The sequence below is a fragment of the Asterias rubens genome, chromosome 22 (assembly GCF_902459465.1).
Source record: "Asterias rubens chromosome 22, eAstRub1.3, whole genome shotgun sequence".
Taxonomy (NCBI): Eukaryota; Metazoa; Echinodermata; class Asteroidea; order Forcipulatida; family Asteriidae; genus Asterias; species Asterias rubens.
The window spans coordinates 2,670,139-2,683,685 of record NC_047083.1 but is presented as its reverse complement, the minus strand read 5'-3'; the positions used below and the strand labels follow the sequence as shown (position 1 = coordinate 2,683,685).

Here is a 13,547-nt window from a genome sequence, read left to right as displayed (position 1 = left end):
CTTAGAAGTATTTGAGTGGCAGTATATACAACTGGACGAAGTTGATACAAAAGTCTTCAAAGACTCAGGCGTATAGACAAGGGGAGGGGCACGGACCCCTAACGCCCCCCCCCCCCCCCCAAAAAAAAAAAAAAGTGAGTACTCAACTCTCACTACCTCTAGGGTTTGATTGCCTTACCTGGGGCCAATTTCATAGAGCTGCTTAAGCAAAAAGTTTGCAAAAAAAGCACGAAAATAGCTCACTTATTTTACACATTGTTACTGGCCAACATTTCATGCCATTTACAGATTGCTTGTGACTGGTATTTAGCTGTTGTTTACTTAGCATACCAATTGAGTGGAGTCTTGGCCGGTAATCTGATTTTACTAAGCAAGGATTTGTCTGCCTAAGCAAATTCTTTTTGCTTAAGCAGCTCAATGAAGTTGGGCCCTGGCGGAGCGGCTCTGCTCCCCACGGCAGTGACGCTCTCCGCAACGTAGCGCCGCAGTAAAAAAAAAAAAAAAAAAAAAAGCGTATCAATTATCGAATATATACCGAGTTATCGCGGTGGATTGAAACAAAATGCATTGAATGAGTGGCCATCACTGTTCGGTAGAGGGCATGCGCCTAAAACGCGACTAAAGTTGAGTTATTTTCTTGCGTCAACTTCACTAAAGGGTTTTCCCCTTTCGGAGGAAGTAGGTGATTTTTTTCGTAAATGAATTTGAATTGGCGAGTTTGCTCAAGTCGCGTCGCTGCCGGCCTAACTTATATAAAAAGGATAGTTTTCACCTTTTTAATTAACTTTCTTTTTCAACACTTAATTTTTATTTTCCTCTACAAAAACTTGGGGAACATAAAACTATTGTTCGGACGAAAATGCAGACTGTGCTTACAGGCATAGTTTAAAATAATGCTTAACTCACGGACGAAATTACCGTTATATTTAAAATCACTGTAAGTGAAATAGATAACTCAATATAGATGAGATGGGCGGGGTTAAAAACAAAATTTTGTATTGTTACCGTACCACAACCCAACCTCCATGCTTTGTGTAAACCGAACCTTTACACCCCCCTGACGTAAATGGGCCTGTTAACGCCAGCGTAGTAGTGACTAATGCGCAATTGGGACCATCGATACAACTCCGGTAAAACAAATTATTTCAGCATAATATTACCTATGAACATATGGTGTTTATTTTTCACTGCTTTGTTGTTTGACTATTGTTCAAAATTTCGAGGAATATGCAAGTTTTTAAGAACTAAAAGGAACTACTTACGCGTACCTGCGTAGGAATAATAATGAGTGGTTCGGCGCTCCGCCATTTTTAAGCCCTCCGTATTTTTTCAAATGAGTGAATGAAACACCGCACAGAATTTCCGCTAAAGCTACGAATTTGCTTGGAATTTGTGGGGACTGAAGTTGTAAAGACCCTCCTTCTTCAAGGTAAGAATATTTCTCCTTTGAAAAAATGTTCTAAGTTCGATGAATTTTGGCGTAATTGTGAGGTTTTGTCTGTTTATATGACGATGACTTTCGGAAATCGATCAATTTTCATTGAACGGCATCTCTAACTACGTAAAGGGAATTTCGTTTGCATAAATTACTAACCGCACAAAAATTTGAAATCGGATTAGTAAAATTAAAAACTCCCCGTCCCCACTTTACAAACTATGTTTTTGAAGGAGGGATACAAAATTTCGATTGTCATGTTAAATTTGTCGTAGACTTTATTCGAAAGTTTAGAATTTCGGATTTGTTGTGGAGGGAAATGTAGACGTTTTGGTTTTTATTTTAATAAGGAAATTGTAAATGGACATATCGCGTCGGACGCCGGACAGCTAGCAGAGTGATGATGACGTAAATTCATTCCCCTAACTAACCCACATGACGTCATGTTAGGTCAACAGTTTGTGTACAGTTTATTGTTCAGTATTTATTCAAAATGTTTGACTAATAAATATAATATGAGTTATAAATTAAATGAATTTGGTTTGCAGTACAAAACTAATGAATAATACAGAATAGGCCTAAATTGTTTGGCATTTCATCTACTCCAATAATCAAATCAATCATGACAATAATAATGAATTGTAAAAGTTTTTGTACTTTGTAGGCTCGGATAACTTTCCGTATGGCGCCACCACTTTTTCACTCATTTTTAGAAAAAGGGATATCTCATTAAGGTAAATTAGTTACTATATTATTTCACATCGAATAAAAAAGTGGTGGCGCCACAATACAATATGATCCCATCATAATTAAAAGTTTTAAACCAAAATAAGTGAGGCTTAAATAAATTACACTCACTGTGATGCAGTGTTGGCTAATGGTTGACCTTGATGTACGCCCCATGTACATCTGAACAGCATCCGGTCCTTGTTCCATGATTGGTGGTCCCCACTAGTTGTTAAAACGAGGGTCATCATTTGGTTTTTGTCACAAATTTATACTTTAAATGCAAAATTTTTAAGACAAAGCTATAGTAATACAGTATATAGGTTCTGTGTGGTGGTGCGCAGGGCTCTCTCCATACGTACATGTATGCACAACCTAGTGTCGGGCTGAGACATGTACGTGTGAATTATGTGATGATCCGTGCAAATTCCGGCCGATACGCAAAGGGTTTTTTAATAATTTTATTTATAAACCCTTACAATTTGTGCTCTGTAAACAAATAATTTGGACAAACATGTAGCTCTGCAAACACCCATTTTATTGTTATGAAGCATTTTACAAAAACTGCATACATATGTACATAGATTTTGTAGTGATTGTAAACTTTGTTGTTAACTTTACTTGTAACCTTACCTTTTAAACACAGGATGGGTGTTGAGGGTATGGGGCCCGGCTGGCCGCTCAAACCAAGCTCTGGCATGAACTGGAAGGAATTGGGAGAGAGTGATGATCTGGCAACTAGCCTGGTATTAGACCCCTTCCTCAACTTCACTACTCACAAGATGAACACAAGGTAAGAACAGGCTATGCGACTTATCAAATATTTCACATTGGATGGTGTGTACTCCACAGGGCCCCAATTTCATAGAACTAAATTTACTTAGCATGAAATTTCTTTCTTGACAAAAACAGGACTACCAACCAAATCTCAAATTGTTGCATATTTCTTATTACTGGTATTCAGCTGTTGTTTGCCTATCCTGAAAACTACGTGGAAATTTAGTTGGTAATCCTGTTTTTATCGGGGCAGAAATTTCATGCTAAGCACATTTTTGTACTAAGCACATTTTTGTGCTTAGCAGCTATATGAAATCTACAGAATCCAAGTGGGGTTCTGTCAAGCACTGCTGCTGCAAGACCACCCTGCCATACTACATGGCCGAGCCAAGCGGCTTTGTGTTTCTAAGTCTTCTAATTATTACAGTAATTATTACCATCTCTCCATCCAGGTTCCGCCCTGCCGATGCGAGGAAAGACTTCCTTAAAGATATCATCCTCCGCTTCAAGAAAAATCAGAACTACGAGAAGGCATACAAGAGTCTCATCTCAGGCGACTGGGCGAGGGTGTTCTTCCTCAACAAGTCAAAACATCAGAGGATGATTTTCAAACAGCATGTGAGTTCCTTCAATTTAATTCAATAATTTATTCGTTTATATAGCACACAGGGCTTGAACTCAAAATGTTTATTGGACAAGAATTGTTTTTTACTCGACTAGAATCAAAATATAAGAAGCAAAAGCAATCCTTACACAGTTAATGCATTTTTCTGTTTTATTTGAACAAGCAGTGCATACACTGCTCTTCCGAGGAGCCACAGATTTCCGCCTTTTAAATAGAAACATTAAATAAATCACGCTGCATGAAAAACTAAAAGTTGTGTAAGATGGGCCAAAATAATCCTGCTGAAAGAAACATTGCTTAATGAAAAGTAAGAAGGGTGCTGGGGACGATTTCACAAAGAGTTAAGACTAGTCCTAACAAATAGACTATATCCTACAGTATGAGATATTAAACTTAAGGCAAGTCATAAGTAAGAACGGGTAATTCATCCTAACTCGAGATGAGATGAGATTAGTCTGGCTCGGCGGAAGTTTACACAAACAGAAGTTTTACACAGTCCAGACACAGACAAAGGATAGCTTACGACACTAGTCGCAGTTGCAAAGTCGCCCAGGCTTAGTTACACAACATGTTTTTTTTTTTGTACAGTTGTATTTACATGACATCCTGTAATCGTGGGCCTTATAGGATTTCTTATTTCAGTTTCTGTACAATCAGACAACACTGGTTGTTAATTTTGAGTTTCATAAGACAAGGGTTTGTGACTTCATGTACCTTTGGTTTCTATTTCAACTCATGGGGGAAAATAACCCTGAAACACCACACATTGTGTAGACAGGAAATATACCGCACAGGAAATACAATATACCCAGTATTTTGCAGAAAGGGTGTTTTGCTTGAGGGGGTTTGGCTTTGTTGATGTTTGTTTTTTTTGAAGTGGGAAAAGGGGAATTCATCACATTTTTGCAGCTCATTTCGTCTAGTCCAAAACCGCATGGTTTTGATTCTAATCTGCACCACCAAACTACATGTTGCATTTTTTTTAATTTTTTTTATTTAGGCCAGAGTTGTGGGGATTGAAACCATTTGGCTTGTTTGGGTTTGTTAGCAACAATGGTAGTACTATACAGGATATGTTTTTTATGTGTTGTGCAATGTATACATGTACGTATGTAATGTATCGAGATCTGTTTATAAACAGATGCTGTTGCGTATACAATGCACACCATTGAACTTGAACTAGGGAATTCCCTTGATGATGTCAATTGCCCTTCTAAATGGAACGCTTCCCCCCCTTCCTTCACTACTGTGTAGCGCTAATATTGGCTATTTTAAGATCCATCATTGTCTCTAGAGTCTATTTTTGGCTCAGGAGCCAAAAATAGACTGTACAGCTGTTGATTAATAAATATTTCACTATTTTTATAGTTGACACTCGCCTAAGCACCAATTAGTTGGTCTTAAAATCTTTATGAGGAGTTTGCTCTGTAACTGCATTCCAGAGACAGTTTTATATTTCCGAATTCGAAATAGCAACATTTTGTGTTTAGTTGGTGTGAACTTTCACTCAGTCCATACAATTTTACTGGTAAGCCCGGTTCATACTTCCTCCGAATACGAATGCGATGCGAATGTTGACGTCACAAATTCGCAACAAATAATTCGCAGCAGTTCAACTTTGCTCAACTCACTTGCGAATATCGCTGCAAAAGGAGGGTTGTGACGTCAAATTTACGTAAAATTCGCTTCGCATTCGCAGGAAGTATGAACCGGGCTTTAGTCAGCTCACAGCTGTGTAAATTTGATTGCTTTTGGCTTCATTTTCAGGTTTTCCGTTATCTGGCAATGTTCGACAAGACGTCGGGTTTTGAGGTAAAGTCGTGCTTCCGTTACTCACTTGAGGGCGCCGGGGGAAAGATCGTAGCCACGCAAAACTGGTAAGTGAGAATTTAGTTTAAATTTCAGCCTTCATGTAGCTTGTATGGTAATTCAGTTTAGTTCAGTTGATTTCATGCGATCAAAGGATATTTCATATGATGCTTTAGTGAATTATTATTCAAAAAGTATGCACAAAATATTTCAGTTATTTCAGTGCTAACACACATGGGTGTAAGGGAAAAACCAAGATTAATTTGACTTTTATTTTGATAGTATAGAAGTGACACATGTAATCGGTCAGGAAAAACAATTTTTCATCTTTTCAAATCATAGAAATTTGATACAAATTCTGTCGGCAGGTTTGAATGGTTGATCGAGCTACAGGAAACAAAAATATTGTTTGTAAGGCCTCATTGTTCCGGTGAACAAGTGAGCTATCATTCACTCACTCTTGCAAAAATTTGTCTCTTTTTGCACTATTGTTACGTGGATGTAACAAAATCTGGCTGATATTTTGGAGAAGGATCCGCACACAAAATGTTTAAGATGACATACATTTTCCCATTCAACTTTTGTTTAACAGGAGTAAGAACGACACGATACCAAATCTAGTTGGCTGCATCGCGGAGTTGACCGAGTGCGAGGAGAACTCTCTCAAGACTGGTGTCAACGATTTTAGCGTCATGTTCTCAACAAGGAAGAACTGCGCTCAACTCTGGCTCGGCCCAGCAGCTTTTATAAATCACGGTAATAAAATAATTAGATTTGTTTCTTGCTTTTAATATTTTCCTATTCTATTTTGTTTCTCCCCTCCTCAAAGAAAAGAGGGATCATTTCATTGTTTATTTATTTTTTATCACAAGTGGCCCAGAAGCTTTTATGAATCTTGGTACTTGTTTTGTGACACAATCCCGTATATGGTTTCAAACGAACACCTAGAGTTGTTGAAATGGAAATCATCCATTTACTCAACAACACACTTATAACATTTTTTTTTCTTTTCTTTTTTTTCTTCTTTTTATTTCTTGACCTGTTCAAGAGTTACTTTGTTTGAAAAAACATTAACCAACTGATCCTCATTCTTATGTCAACTAATGAAATTATTTTGTCTGTTACTCTACAGATTGTCGGCCAAACTGCAAGGTATGTAGAATTTTCGTTGTTATTAATTCCCACCTTTTCTCTCCCACCTTTACTCTCCCAAACCATATTGAGTAACGTGGAGAATGCACACGTAACACGTACAATCAAAACTCCCTGCTAACTCTTGAAATACACTTGATGCAGAATTCCCTGCTTCCGCAAGTGCTGATTCTTTGCTGACTGTGAGCAGAGCAATGAAATTGGGCCTGAAAGCCTGTCAGCGCAAAAACCTTTTAAGCACAGAAAACATTGCTTAACAGAAACAGGTTACCTGCCAAAATTACGCGCGCTCGTGGAAATATGGAAAATATAGCGCGTCTACGTCCCATATCCAACTCGGCCTTCGGCCTCGTTGGATATGGGACGCAGACGCGCTATATTTTCCGTATTCCACTCGCGCTTGTGTGATAACTTATAATATTTTCTAGGGTACCATTGTGGGTATCATGTCTCGTGTTGTTTCGGCTGCCTCGCTCCGCACTTGTGTTGTGCCTTTGAAAATTGTCCTCTTTTTTTTTTCAACGGGCAGTTGCATGCCTGTGTTTGAACACATTCAACATTAATATCAACATTATCATCTGCTGACATTTTCTATGTAGTTTGTATCAACCGGTCGTGATACGGCTTGCGTCAAAGTACTGCGTGACATCGAACCCGGGGAGGAAATCACCTGTTTCTATGGCGACGGATTCTTTGGTGAAGGCAACTGTTACTGCGAATGTGAAACGTGCGAAAGGTGAGTGACGGTCAGCATCAAGCTTTTAAAAAATTAACTCCATTTTACTGTTAGTGTCCCTGAAGCTAGCTAATGGTACAAAAGTTGAGTGATGCGTAAATTAATGGGCAAGTGATATTTCTCATGATTTTTGTTTTCCTAATTTCAAAATTTTCTCAAAGTTTTGTTGAGTCGTCACATTTTCTCATAGAAGTTAACCAGTCATCAAAAAGGAAATTGTTCACTTTTTTTGTTAGAACCTGTATTTCTCAATGTGATGAACATTGCCAAGATTCTGGGTCTAAAATAAAGCCTTGTTCATTTTTTCTGCGAATGGGAAGTGAATTTGGTGACTCAAATATCGGTACGCGCTCCCCTTCCAATTGTGGCGCAAGGAAATTGGCTTTGCACAAAGCATTTGCAGGAAGTATGCCCCAAACTTAAGGGGGGAAATGGGCTCGCAAGCTAGTATTCAGGAATTTTCGCAAACACCATGCCATGAAGTTGGTTTTGTGATCAGTGAATTCATGAAGGGGAAGGCATGCAACTTTGCATCTGATCAGCTGACTTCCTCTTTTTCTTTTTAATACCGTTTCATAGAAAACTGAAAAACACTGTACAAAAGTTAAGTGTGATCGGACATTTCCATTTTTTTTTTTTTTTGCTATAAGAAAAAAAGTTGCATGTCTGTACTTACAGGATTTTCATTTTTCCTATCTCATCAGGAGGCAGTTGGGCGCGTTCACTCCCAAAGACACCCCGGTCAAGACTGATGAGAACAAGTACAGCCTGAGGGACACTGACCGACGACTTCGCTGGCAGAAAGCCAAGAACGAGGAGGACGGTGGGGTCACCCAGGAGGAGAGTGCGTTGATCAAGTCTGTCTTGCCGTCAAGGCTGCTCCGACGAAGTGGTAGGTAACGGAGAAATACAAAGAATCAAACCACAAATTGCTTATAATAAAGTTGTGGCTTCTTATATAGCTCGCATATTCTTCACTCATAACGCTCAAGGGAATTCAACTTTCTGTATTTCCTGCAAGGTATGTGGGACTCTGTTTTGAATTATGAGACCTACTCCTTTAACATAACACCATGTAATGTTTTACAAGGTGCTGTGGGGCAATATGCAGCCAATCAAACCAGGAATATTGATCTTTTCAATAAGTGCATTGGGTTCTTTTACATGCAATACACAACCATCACACAGGACCCACTTGGGATCACAGGGTGAATAATTAGTGGGTAGGTAACACATCACAACTTGGATAAATGCTAAAATTCAACTGAATTACCAAAGTTATTCCGTATGTATAGATCTATTAAAACTGCACCTTTAAGGTGACGTCATGCAACACCTGATGACGTCATTGTGGTATGAACTAATTTTTTCGATGTAACACATCCCAACTTGGATGAATGCAAAGTTTCAACTCGATTACCAAAGTTATTCCGTATGCATAGATCTTGTAAAACTGCACCTTTAAGATGACGTCATGTCACACTTGATGACGTCATTGTCCTGAACCTTTCCCACTGGTTGTCCTGGACTAATTTTGACAGTGTTCCAAAGCCACTTCTTGAGGTTTAGGATAGGATCAGTTTAAGATGGATGTGTTGTTCAAATTTATTTTTTCTATTTTTTTTTCTCAGATTCTGAAAGTAGTAGCAGTTCTGATGGACAATCCTGCCCCTGGAGTCGGACACGCTCTCTGTCTCAGTCACAGCCTCTCTCACCGTCCATCCAGGCCAATCAAACTCTTGTAGATCTCATCGCCGAGAAAAAGTGCCTCTCCAAGTTCGACGCTCAACTCCTTGTCGCCGAAGGCTACAAACTCAGGGAAGCCAAAGTAGTCTTGACGCCTCACAAGATAAAAGAGGACGGAACTCTGGCCGTGGAGGAGGGAGGCGTGAGGTATGCCTCGAAGCTTCGCCAAGAGGAGAGGAGGCGATCTAGAGAGGTTCGTGAGAGGAGGATGTCGATGAATGAGGAGCCTGTTCCATCGCCGAAGGTTGAAGAGGCCCATCTAAATGGAGAGTTGGTCGATGAAAATGAGGCAAACTGTGAGATTATCTCAAGAAAAGAGCGAAGAAGGTCGAGTGATTGCCTCAAAAAGAGGACGTCTGTGAAAGAAGAGGCACAGGAAATGCCTCAGTTGTCTCAGGAAACCTATGTTGGTGAAGCAGCAAGGGATATACCCGGGCTTAGGTCTCGGACGCGACTAGTGTCAGAAGCGGGATTGGCACTTGATCAACAGTCCAATTGCAGTAGTACGAACAGTGAAGTGATGTTCAAGTCGAAACAGTTGCCTTCTTTGAAGATCCTGAAGAAGGTTGAAAACAACCTGACCTATGAGTCAGAGATCTCAGACTGCGAGACAAAACTAAAGATTCGTGGGGTACCACGTGAACGAGGAGTGCACTCGGTAAAACGTAATCTGATGGAATCTGGACTGAACAGAACTAAAGCTCATGGTGGAAAGAAACCCTGTAAAGGTACGGATTCAAGGAACTTCATCTCGGATCCGTCCAGAAAAGACAACAAACATCATGGAGGATTAGAAGTGCCTCCGCTGATTTTACCAAAGCGGAAAATGACAAAATACGACGCAGAACTTATCGCTGAAGCAGTGCAAAAAATCCCCAAACTGAAAATCCGAATGAAAGACCCCAACGGATGCATCGAAGAGATGATCACATCATCAGAGGATGAGGTTTCCTCAAGACAGTCATCGAGTTCTTGCGAGAGTTCACCGGAGAAGCTCACAATCTCCATCCCGGACTCGCCGAGTCGATTGACTCGAGCAGCGCGCTTCGTCATCCCGTCGTCCAAATCCACGCACTCACCTACCTCGCCCTTAGCGTTAGGATCGCAGCCAAGTTCTCCAGGGGTGCACAAAGCTCGCGTCAACCTTCAATTTGACGGCCCTGAATATAAAAAGACAAGTCTCCAGTTCGCGCCGCGCAGCATGTCACAGTTGCGACACCTCTACGAGATTCCACCTCACCCCTTGTGTCAAAGAACGCAGAAGGTCAGCTCCCCAAAGCAAATCAACCCCAATGAAGTTAAGAATTTCTATCCCAAAGATGATCAGTCTAACGGGGTCGTCGGAACGAGCCCGACAACGCAAACCTTAAAACTCTTTACGAAACCGCTGGAGAATAGAAACACGCGGAAGGTCAGGTTGATTTTCGATAAGGAAGCGATGGATTTCCATGTTCCGAAAACTGAGAGTAGCTATCTTAAGAAAGCAAAGCCTCTTTGAACTTTGTCTTGCTGCAACATTTTTTATTCACCATTTTTTCCAAGAAGTATTAAATCCAGTCCTTATAGAGACTAAAAATATTAAGAGAAATTATTTCAAACATGTCTTCAAAATATATTTGATACTAAAGTAGTACTTTGTTGTAGAGTGTACATGTAATTACATGTAGGAATCTGGACTATTCCATTTCCTAAGGGGTGGAAAAGCCAGATTTCACCGAGTGATTAAACTCTGCATCAATGCACGAATGAAATGAATTCAATATTTGTTTATAAAACTAATACATAGATCCTTGTCAGTTCAATTTTCGTTGACAATAGTCACAAAATATACACGAAAAACCTTCCACCCCACACTCTAAAAAATTCTTACAAAAAAACTAAACGTTAATCCGGAGGTCGTTGGTTTGAATCCCATTCAAGTCGATTTGTCTTTGTTCAACCCCCAAAATAACCAAAAAATTAACAACGTGGACAGTGTTGTAGGTAGAACAATTTTAAAGGTGAGCCCTTAATCAAGTTCAGTTCACCAATGGCGAGCGGTTCGACAAAATTATTCATGGTTAGAAATGGGGCCATCATTTCTGGGAGGCAATCTAGGGGAAATCTGGGCTGGGCAGTACAGTGTATTTTGCTCAGAGTGCTGGGCGAAATTTGTAAAGTTCTAGGCAGGTAGCACAACACTGCCCATCGAGGCTACACTTGCAACACTGAACGGGGGACGACTCATTTTGAGACACCAACCTTGTCTGCCCTGACACAAACTTTTCTTGTTTGGCCAAACTGACTTGGCGCTACAGTTTTGGAAATTAACTTTCCATATTGGACAAGCCAATCAGTAAGCGTGTGCACAAATCTTCCACCCCTAAAATGACAAGGATTTGTCTTCTGTATTTCAAAAGGTAATCAGGGTATTTGTCAGTTTTTTCAGGTGTGGCGTGTTTTTAACTCAGAATTCTGTCAAAACTTGATGTGTTCTCTAAACTGCTGTCTGCAGATTTCTTCATTTTTCCTTCTTTAATAGTTCGTTATTATGAACTTTTTTGTGTATGGCACAAATGTATTGCAGGATTCCCTATTGGAAATTTTTAGTCGATCGAACGGTTTTAATGAATTTTGGGGTTACCATGTCTTTCATGCTAAGGAGTTTATCAGCATTATCTCACTATACAAACAAATAAACTTGCACATTTAGGAAAGTGATGTAGTGAAGGAGTTGTACCAGAAATTAACAAAACTTTGTTTTGACATTTAGTGACAAGATATAATTTTCTTGCTAGTAATATTTAGCTCCGTACAGAATTATTAAAATAGAGTTGATATTGAAAATATTTATCCATTATGCTAAGCCCTACCCTACCTATCCCTTTTATTTATTTGCTGAGGAGAAGAATCTCAAATAATGGATTAGTTAGGTTTAAAAACAGCTATAAAAATATCTTTTAGTGAATTATCAAATTTTTATGATTTTATTCGTTTATTTAAAATTTGTTTGCAGCTGTTTATTGTTGAGACAAATGTCTGGTTTTTTTATAAGTCACCAGTGGAGGGCACTACATGTACATCAGAGCATTGCCCTCTGTTGCCCTGGTTTTGTTGAAGTATTTATTTGACTATTATCAAAAAGCCAAACAAAGGGCTCGACCAAACCACTGGACTAGTTACATCAAAACACAGGCATGTGGTTGCTTTTCTAATTTCAGTTTTTTTCTTCTTATTGAGCCGTTAAATTTCAATGAAAGAAGTAAAGCAGTCACGAAAGCAGTATAGTGGACATTTTCTTTAAAATCAAACCCAGACTTTATGTGAAAACAAACTTTAGCTGGTAGTTACTCTGTCAATAAAAGTTATTGAATGCTTGAATGATTTGCATAATTATGTTTGTTCCTAAGAATTATGCTGGTATGCGTTAAACTCAACATGAATTTGTGAAATCTGCACAATTCACTTAAAGGCAGTGGACACTATATTGGTAAATACTCAAAATAGTTATTAGCAAAAAAGCTTACTTGGTAACGAGTATTAATGGGGAGACGAGAGGTTAATAGTATAAAACATTGTGAGAAAAGGCTCCCTCTGAAAGAATAGTTTTCGAGAAAAAATGTAATTTTCCACAGATTTTATTTTGAGACCTCAGATTTAGAATTTGAGGTTTCGAAATCAAGCATCTAGCGGCACACAACTTCGTGTGACAAGGGTGTTTTTTTTCTTTTATTATTATCTTGCAACTTCGACGACCAATTGAGCTCAAATTGTCACAGGTTTGTTATTTTATGTGTATGTTGAGATACACCAAGTGAGAAGACTAGTCTTTGACAATTGCCAAAAGTGTCCAGTTTCTTTAAGCCAGAGAAGTACTGTTAAGCTTAAACTGGAAACCAGCAGTTCCAATCCCATTTTTATAGCTGGTGCCCTATTATTATTTTGCTTAATATTTTCTGCTCAACATCTTTACAAAATCAGGCCAAAAGGCTGTCGAACACCAACAATATTTGCGAAGCACAGAAAGTTAAAACTGGTGTGGGAAAAGTGACTATAAAGTTGAAGTGGTGTTTTCTCCTTCAGGTTTTTAATGGAATTTCTACAACAAAATTGTGAATGGTACTTGAATTTGTGGTAAAAAGTGTTGAATTTTTATTCAATAATCCAACCAAACTGGAAAGGGGGGGGGGGTTGAAAAACAAGTCTGGCACTAATTTTGTTGGAGAGAATTAGTCTTTATGGTTGCCATTGTAATCAGGGAACAGGACCACCTAATGACCTAGTTCTTGTTTTTACACTTGAAGTTTGGTCATTGTTAGGTTTTAGTTAAGGTAATGCTGACTTACAGGTGAATTTACTTATCAAGGAAGTTGCAATAAAAGTCACTTTGTTTTTAAAGTTTAAACTGAATACAATGTCTACTTATTGAGAAAACAGTAGAGAACTTTCACTGTATTTTGTATCACTCAAAAGTAAAGTACATTTAGCGAGGTTACAGGTCAGCTTTCAAATGGAGACCATGGGTCGATTTCACAAAGAGCTAAGATTGATCTCAACTGCAA

At 39.0% G+C, this 13,547-nt stretch overlaps 1 protein-coding gene across 1 annotated transcript; it reads left to right on the top strand.

Annotated features, from left to right (window-relative positions):
* The first annotated feature begins 1,320 nt into the window (after positions 1–1,320).
* On the top strand, positions 1,321–12,366 carry LOC117305132 (histone-lysine N-methyltransferase KMT5B-like). Its single transcript, XM_033789905.1, has 9 exons — positions 1,321–1,429; positions 2,808–2,954; positions 3,391–3,556; positions 5,331–5,440; positions 5,965–6,128; positions 6,505–6,524; positions 7,124–7,260; positions 7,965–8,152; positions 8,892–12,366. Exons 2-9 carry the CDS (start codon positions 2,809–2,811, stop codon positions 10,502–10,504), a joined length of 2,544 nt encoding a protein of 847 aa, XP_033645796.1. The 5' UTR covers positions 1,321–1,429; position 2,808; the 3' UTR covers positions 10,505–12,366.
* The last annotated feature ends 1,181 nt before the right edge of the window (positions 12,367–13,547 follow it).